The sequence below is a fragment of the Apaloderma vittatum genome, unplaced genomic scaffold (genome assembly GCF_000703405.1).
Source record: "Apaloderma vittatum isolate BGI_N311 unplaced genomic scaffold, ASM70340v1 scaffold27353, whole genome shotgun sequence".
Classification (NCBI taxonomy): domain Eukaryota; kingdom Metazoa; phylum Chordata; class Aves; order Trogoniformes; family Trogonidae; genus Apaloderma; species Apaloderma vittatum.
Window position 1 is genome coordinate 1 of NW_009709052.1, and position 7,872 is coordinate 7,872.

Sequence of the window (7,872 nt, forward strand, 5' to 3'; positions counted from 1 at the left end):
CAACCCCAACATTCTGTGATTCTGTGTTTCTTGTGTTGCGAGCTCCAGAGCTGGAGCGGGGAAGCCATGAGGCCCGGCTGCTCTGCGCTTGGTGATGCTGCCAGTTTGGGGTACGTGCTGAGGTCCCCCCCAAAACAACTCAACAAATTCTCGGCGTTTCTCCTACTGCGCTTCCTCTTTCCTTTCCCTTTTGAGGCCAACCCGGAGACAAGCTGTCCTACCACAGAAAGAGACGGGCTTTGCCTTGTGCAAATCCTCATCCCCAAACAACATCCTGGATCCCAGGAGCACCTCAAAGCAGAGAGAAGAACGGGAGCCAGAGCCATTGGCACCCATCCTGATCAGCTCCCTTGCACCCAGGACCCGCTCCCAGCCGATGCCATGGAGGGAGAGGTCAATAACGAACGGACCGTGTTGAACCTGGTGGCCATGTTTGAGGAGCACGGGTAAGGAGGAGGGGTCCTGGGCATGTTGTGGCTCCATGTGGTGTGGGTTTTGGAAGGGAGAAACCCCACCATGGAGGTGGTTTGGAGGCTGTGGAGAAGGCGACCGGGTGCTTTGCTATTCTTAAGGGCTCAGATCTGCCCCCTGTGCCTTCCTCGTGTTGTTTTCAGACTGACAGAAGTCTGAAAACCTCAGCAGGGTGGGACTGGCTTTGCTGGAGGTTTCTGCACTGGGCTCAGGGTTGGGTTGTGGTGTGTCTGTTCCCTCCACACTCGGCGCCTTTGCGGTCAGCCTGGCTGGGGAAGGCTTTTTCCTCCGGCTCCTGGAGAAAAAGGATTTTGGTTTGCAAACGTATAGGCAGGGATCTTCACTGGGAATCACCTGCCTGAACGTCTGGGAGGATCTGAGCCTCAGGCACCAGCCTCAAGTTATCCAGTTGTTTGCAGTGATAGGGCTCCCAGGGAAGGGAAGAGAAAGCATCGTGTGAAGGGGCAGAGCAAGTTCTTTTGGGGCTGCGTGGCAGCCCTGAAAAACAAGCGCCTTCACTTGGAGCAGGAGCTGGGACCGTCAGACAGCACGTGCCCAGGTTGGAGTGAGGGGATCTGCCTTGGCCCTGGTGTCAAAGTAACTCTGAGCAAGTCATTGTTGGGGGTCGTGCCTCAGTTTCCCTATTGTTGAACTGGGATACTGAAGCTTGCCTTTCCCTGTATGAGCTGGGTGGTTGGGCAGATGAGTTGTGCAGCACTTCCTAAAGACAGTCAGGCACGAGATTTCCTTCTGCTCCGAGAGGCTTGCCTGCATCTGCGTGGCGTGCTTTGCCCCGGGTTTTGTGCTCGATATGGCTCCAGGGCAGCGTGATTATCCCCACCATCCCACAGTGGAAATTTGGTCCATGACGTTGTTGCGTTGGAGCCATTTGCGGTGTTTGATCTGCCTCCTGTTTTGCTGCTGCAGCGTGTTTTGTTGTTTATCACGAAGCATGAATTTGATTTAGAGGAAATAAAAGTAACTTACGACTTTCAGGGGAAGCTAGAGAATCTGGAAACAAGTTTTCTGGAACAGAAAACGGTTCAGCCCAGGTCAGCACAAATAGAAAGAGAGAAGTTCCCTGTCGGATCTGGGCAGCAGGTTTAGGCTGGTGCAGGTCCAGGAGGCACTAGGGGGCTACATGAAGCCTGTCTGAAGGGTTATGCCTGTGGCTGTGGATGCACACCTGAGCTCACAGACACATGCTCGTCACCGTGGACCTGGACCCATCATCCTCTTCAAATCCCAGAATCGTTTTGGTTGGAAAAGACCTTTAAGATCATCAAGTTATCTCCTATCCTCAACTTTGTGGTTTTACATGCAGTTTCATCCTGGTTTTCCCCTTCTCCTCAACCCACTCATGTCTGCAGGCCACCAGTGGGTGTCTTTGCAGTTTCTGCCTGGAGCAATTTGTTACAGGAACCAGCTCTCAGGTGACAGACAGCTCACTCTCGTCATCTTCACGGCCTGTGCTCTGTGAGCTTTCTCCCCTGTGGCTGCTCTGGGCCTGTTTTCCATGTCTTCGCCAGAAAAGGGAAGGGAGAAAACCATCCAAAAACTACCGCTCTGCAAAACCACCTACACAAACCGTCCTCTTGGCTGACACCGCTTGGCTGTTTGGCTTTTAAAGCCTCGTACCCAAGGCTGCCGGGCCCCTGCTTTGGCTCCGCCGGTGGCCGCAGAAAGTCTGAGCCGTGCCAGCACCAGGACGATGCTCCAGAAAATAAATGGATGTGAGTGGGATAAACAGCAGAGTCCTGCTTTCCTAGAGAAGGACAGACCACATCAGTAGGAGACACTGGAAGGAGAGGAGCTGGATGGTGGCCGCCTCGGAGGATGTGTGAGCTTGCAGGCCCCGGGTTGTACTAGCAGGGTTGTAACGAAGCAAAGCAGCAGCGGTGCCGGGGTGCTGTTGCGTCTTGTCACCTTGTCTTGAGGACAGGGGCTTTAACTGGGATGTGGGTGCTGGGTGGGCTGTGGTGTGCTGGGGGGTGAGCTGATCACTCTGATTTCCTCTGTGGCAGGGCTGGCAAATTCTCCTGGAGGGACAAGCAGGTTCCATGTGACCAGACTTCTCCTGTGACCAGCCAGCCCCAGCAGCCTCCTGTGTCCCCAGGCAGCCAGATTCTCCCCCGGGTGGCTGGCAGGCACGGGAAGGAGGAGGAGCAGCGGGGGCTCAGCTTCAAATGCCTCCGTTCTTTCCGACACAAGATCCGTGAGGATAACTGGAGGAGGCAGCAGGAGCCTAGCCTCGAGCCTGGCAGCAAGGTGAGCTCCACAGGCGCCTCAGACAGTGCCCACGCTCAGGCTGGAAAAGAGCTGAGGTCTCTGTTGACCCCGAGCAACTCCCTGCCCTGCCAGGGCTGGTGTGTGGGGTGACAGAGAAGTGGCCCCTTCCCTGGTTGCCTCGGGCACAAATTCCTCCTAGATAGATCCAAGCAGACCTTGTATTTTCCAGCTCTGATGTAACTCCGCCACAGGGGTCACTTACGCAGGAGGGCACAGCCAGGTCCTTCCCAGGGCGTCCCCGGGACTCTGCTGCCCTTTGCCGACCACAGGCACGTTTCTGCAGGACTGCATTCGGTTCCTAAGTGCAACTGCAGACCATGGGGTTAACCCACCCCACCTTGTCCCACTACTCGGGATCGCTAGCCCCGGAGAAACAGAGAAAGTGGTGACCTAGGAGGACATGACCCAGGCTTCCCAAAAGCCCCAGAACAGCTTTATTTTCACCCTTCTTTCCACTGCCTGCTTTGTAGAGATCCTTCCCTTGCTCTCACATGGAGCAAGGTCCAGTCTGATGCTGAGCTCTGGGGAACTGAGCTGAATCCCCTCAGGCTGGCGAGGGTTGTGTCTCTGCTCATGAGATCAAGCCTTTCTCCCTGTACAGGAACCAGAGGAAAAGAAAATCGCTCTGGAGCTGCTGGAGACAGAGCAGGCTTACGTCAACCGCCTCCACCTTCTCGACCAGGTGAGCTGGGGAGCAGAGGGGCCCACACAAACGTGGGAAGTGATGGCCCTGCTGCTGCCCCCACCTGCCAGCACAGCTCAGCCGCTCCACACTGACAAGCCAGGCAGGACCACGGCGCAGCTTCACACTCAACCAGTTTTCATGTGCTCCTCGGCAGGGCTTGGACCCTGTGGCAGGGCTCTGTTCAGTGTAGGCACAGGCTGGGGGCTATTTACTGGAGATTTTGGAGAAAACAAAGCTGTAGAGATGAGAGACAGTACTGGGGCTGCCAGTCTTCATGGCCAGAGAGTGAGTCTGGCCTTTGCTTTTCCCACAGCCCACATCTCGAGGGAGCACCATTGTCCCAGTAAAGCTTTCCATCTGCCTCACTTCTCTCGTGAGGTCTGGGATTTCCCTCCTGCGCAGAGTCAGACCTTTTCACTGGGCGATATGTCAGTCCCAGAAAGGGAATGGGATCCTCGAGCCTCTGCCCTGACCCTTTGTATTCACTCCTTCTTTCTTGCAGATATTCTATACAGAGCTGATGAAAGAAGCCAAAAACGGGAAGGTAGTCCCAGAGGAGGTGGTAAAGATGATCTTCTCCAACATCTCCTCCATCTACCAGTTCCACGCCAACTTCTTCCTGCCAGAGCTGCAGAAGCGGATGGAGGATTGGTGAGGAGGGGAGGGATGGAGGATTCGTGAGGAGGGGAGGGCAGGACGCCTGGGTTGCTTTGCCAGAAGCGGAGAGCAGCGATAAATCTGTTCTCCCACCAGGCCTGGAGTTCAACCTGTTTTGCTCCAAACATCTTTGTGCTGGAAAACATTTCCTTAAACCACTCCAGCCCAGATCAGGATATTTTTTGAAAAGGGGGTGACATCTCTGCCGATCTGCCGTTTCCTCCTGCAGGAGCTACAACCCACGGATCGGGGATGTGATCCAGAAGCTCGCACCGTTCCTCAAGATGTACGGTGAGTACGTGAAGAACTTCGACAAGGCCGTGGAGCTCATCACCATCTGGTCAGAGAAATCGCCGCCCTTCCAGGACCTCATTGCTGACATCCAGGTAACTGGCCACTGCAGGGTGGGGGACTGCAGCAGCGCTCCCCAAAATCTCCTTGCGAAGGGGGAAGCAGTGGAGGGTGGGAGCTGCCTTGGTCACTGTTCCTCTCTCTGCAGAAGAGGAAGGTCTGCGCTAACCTAACGCTGCAGCACCACATGCTGGAACCTGTGCAGAGGATCCCGCGCTACGAACTCCTCCTGAAGGATTATGTCCAAAAGCTCCCGCCCGAGTCCCCAGACCGGGATGATGCAGAGAGTAAGGGCTTCTCCTCGCTGTGGGGAGCAGCAGGGGGGGTTTGTAGGGGAAATAACTGCACCTGATGTACATGGATATCGGGATACCTGGATTATCTCAGCAGCTGCCCCGTGCTCTTGGATAAACCTCTCAGTCTGACCCTTTTCTGGCAGGCAGAGGGATTAATCTGCCCTGTCAGAGTTTATGGAGGTCAGCGGGAAGGCGGGTGGTGGTTGGGGATAAGGATGGGCCCTCTACAGCAACCCCCAGGGAGAGCTGCGGTGGCCAGGAGAGCACTCAGACCACAACAGGTAACAGCAGCTCCGGGTCCTGCTGGGACGGAGTGACAAACAAGCCGGCTGGCTGTCCCCCAGGACCTGACCCCTCGCACCCCGCAGGCTGGCCAGCCCCCCACACCTTGGCCGCGGGTCCTTTTCAGGTTGTGCCGAGGGGAGGGCCGCAGCCACCACACGCGTGTCTCCCCGTGAGAGACAGACCCAGGGATTTTCTCCCACAGCTCCCCAGCAAGATTTTAACATCCTTTTCTTTTTTTTTTCCTCCTTGCAGAGGCCTTGGAGATGATTTTTATGGTGGCCAAGCACTCAAACGCAGCTATCGCTGAGATGGTGAGTGCCTGTCCTCTGCTTTGCAACTCACGGCACGATGATTTTCCTCAATAGCCACGTTGCTGTGCGATTTGGTGCAGCGCAGCCCTGCCTTGAACATGGCAGGAGCACTGTGGGTCCAGCAGAGAAGGTTAAACCCTGCTCTTGATGCCTGACCCCATCGCCCCGAGCCTGGGGAAGTCCAGTCTGCACCATCAGCTGTGATGTGACCGGCTGGCCCGGGACGGGGGGAGGTGCTCAAGCGAGGCTGGGAGCTGCTCTCAGAGATCAGTCTGGGGTGAGAGAGCTGCGCCACCGCTCCCAGTACTCAGCAGCTGGCCTGGGTGGCGGGGATGGAGGGGACCCCGAGGGGTGAGAAGGTTGTGGCTGCTCAGCTCCCCAGAGAAACAGGTGCCTCTGCCTCCCCCAGGAACGGCTGCAGAACCTCTGGGTGGTCTATCAGCGCCTGGGCCTTGAGGATGATATTGTGGATCCCTCCAACGAGCTGATCAAGGAGGGGCCCATCCAAAAAATCTCCACCCGTAACAACAGCACGTCGGAGAAGTACCTGTTCCTGGTGGGAGCCGGGATGCCTGGGGGAAGGAGCAGATGGGAATGGGGAGAGGGGCAGCACAGCCTGGCCGGGTTGTTCCCAGGTCGGCCCTACACAGGGGATGAATTCAGGGCTGGGGGATTTGATCCGTCCCTGCCCTGTGCAGGGCACCCTGGCCAGGTCGTGGCTGGGAAACCTGCTCATCCACTGGGCACAGCAGCCCGTGAGGGATGCTGCACTCCCAGAGCACTTCACCTTTGCAGGGTGGGAGAGGGCTGGGGCAGAAAGAGTCACTTTTTAAGCTGGATTCTTCTCAAGGACCAGCTCAGCCCCAGGGGGGTGAAGGACCCTAGATCCCAGCGAAGCCCTTAGCTCTGGTGCCGACCTCCAACCAACCCTGTCCTCCTCCCTGCCATCAGTTCAACAACATGCTGCTGTACTGCGTGCCCAAGGTCATCCAGGTGGGCGCCGAGTTCCAGGTCCACCTCCGCATCGATGTGGACAGCATGAAGGTCAGACAGGCACCTTGTCTTTGTGCTTCCCCCGGACCCTGGCTCCTCAAAAAAACCGCTCTGGGGTGTAATGTGGCTGCTGCCCTGTACTTCCTCGGAAGGGAGGAGCTGGAGCCCAGGGTGGGTGAGGAGAACTGGTTGATGCGCTCTGATCCGGTGAAGTAACAGTGAAATCTTGCGCACGTGGGATTGGAAGGGCTGGGGGGCTTGTGCCCGAGGGAAATCCCTGTGCCCCACATGGTGAAGGAAGGTCCCTTCGTGCTGGTGATGGGTTCAGCTCCACACCCTTCCTTGGGTCTCTCTCAGGTGCAGGAGCTGAATGACACGCAGTTCCCTCACACCTTCCTGGTCTCGGGAAAGCAGCGGACGTTGGAGCTGCAAGCCAGGTGAGGGGAAAGGCGATGGTTCTGCAGACCCCTGGGGAGGAGGAATAACGGCTTACCCAGCTCCCCTTTTTGTCCCCAGGTCTGAGGAGGCGATGAACGCCTGGATCAAGGTACCGCTGAGCGCTGAGAGAGGCGGCACATCTCACTCACCCCGGCTGAATGCTCTGTGCCAGGGGCAGCCCCCCTCGACTGCCCTCCAGCCCTGCCCTCCCCTCTAGGCCTTGCAAGATGCCATTGACAGGAAGGAGAAGAGGAGCGAGACCTTTAAGGCAGCAGTACCTAGGCTGGAGACGGGCACCCCTGCGCTGACGGTGAGCTTCCAGCCCTCCCCGGGCCTTGCCTGCCTCCAGCACCCCGTCGCACAGCAGCTCAGGAGAGCCGCTGTGCCTCAGTTTACATAGCTGCGCAGACGTGGCAGGAGGCTGCAGACAGGGAGGAGGCCTGAGGAGGGGAAGGGGTGAGAGCAAAGGGGCCGGGAACACCCAGACCCTAGCTCATCAGCCTCAGTGACGTGATCTGCCACCCGCAGACGGAGGAGCTGGGCCGCAGAGCCCCGCAGTGGGTGCGGGACAACCTGGTGACCATGTGCATGCGCTGCAAGGAGCCCTTCAACGCCATCACGCGCCGGAGACACCACTGTCGGGCTTGTGGATACGTGAGTCACCGCGTTCCCCGTCCCCTCCCTCTGGCCTGCTCGGGTGGGCGGAAGCATGCCTCTCCTACCCCTCGTACCCCTTCCACACGCTCAGGGCTGCTCCTGCCCCTCAGCTCCTCATGTCGTCATCCCTGGGATCCCCCCATCCCTGCCCCGGTGTCACCAGCATCCCTGCCTGGTGGTTGCAGGTGGTGTGCGCTCGCTGCTCTGACTACAAGGCCGAGCTACAGTACGATGGCAACCGCCTGAACCGTGTGTGCCAGGAGTGCTACGTCTTCCTGACGGGCTGCGTGGTGCCAGAGGATCGGGAGGGGAAGCACAAAGGCATCCTGGAGGTGAGCTCCGTCCTCCCCATGCCCTGCTCCTCTGGCCCTCGGAGCTCTCCCAGCTGCCCTGGTCCCCAGCCCTGCTGTGCTCCTGCCACGATCAGAGGGGGCCTGCA

General features: G+C 57.9%; 1 protein-coding gene across 1 annotated transcript in view; it reads left to right on the forward strand.

Annotated features, from left to right (window-relative positions):
• Nucleotides 1–381: 381 nt before the first annotated feature.
• Nucleotides 382–7,872, forward strand: part of FGD2 (FYVE, RhoGEF and PH domain containing 2) — a gene marked incomplete at its 3' end in the record, with an annotated part of 7,924 nt that continues 433 nt past the window's right edge. The window contains exons 1-14 of the mRNA XM_009866790.1: nucleotides 382–446; nucleotides 2,496–2,739; nucleotides 3,362–3,442; nucleotides 3,948–4,096; nucleotides 4,332–4,488; nucleotides 4,602–4,740; nucleotides 5,287–5,345; nucleotides 5,755–5,901; nucleotides 6,297–6,389; nucleotides 6,696–6,775; nucleotides 6,855–6,885; nucleotides 6,994–7,086; nucleotides 7,305–7,430; nucleotides 7,619–7,765. Coding sequence (XP_009865092.1) covers nucleotides 382–446; nucleotides 2,496–2,739; nucleotides 3,362–3,442; nucleotides 3,948–4,096; nucleotides 4,332–4,488; nucleotides 4,602–4,740; nucleotides 5,287–5,345; nucleotides 5,755–5,901; nucleotides 6,297–6,389; nucleotides 6,696–6,775; nucleotides 6,855–6,885; nucleotides 6,994–7,086; nucleotides 7,305–7,430; nucleotides 7,619–7,765 — 1,611 coding nt within the window. The remainder of the gene's footprint in view (nucleotides 447–2,495; nucleotides 2,740–3,361; nucleotides 3,443–3,947; nucleotides 4,097–4,331; nucleotides 4,489–4,601; nucleotides 4,741–5,286; nucleotides 5,346–5,754; nucleotides 5,902–6,296; nucleotides 6,390–6,695; nucleotides 6,776–6,854; nucleotides 6,886–6,993; nucleotides 7,087–7,304; nucleotides 7,431–7,618; nucleotides 7,766–7,872) is intronic.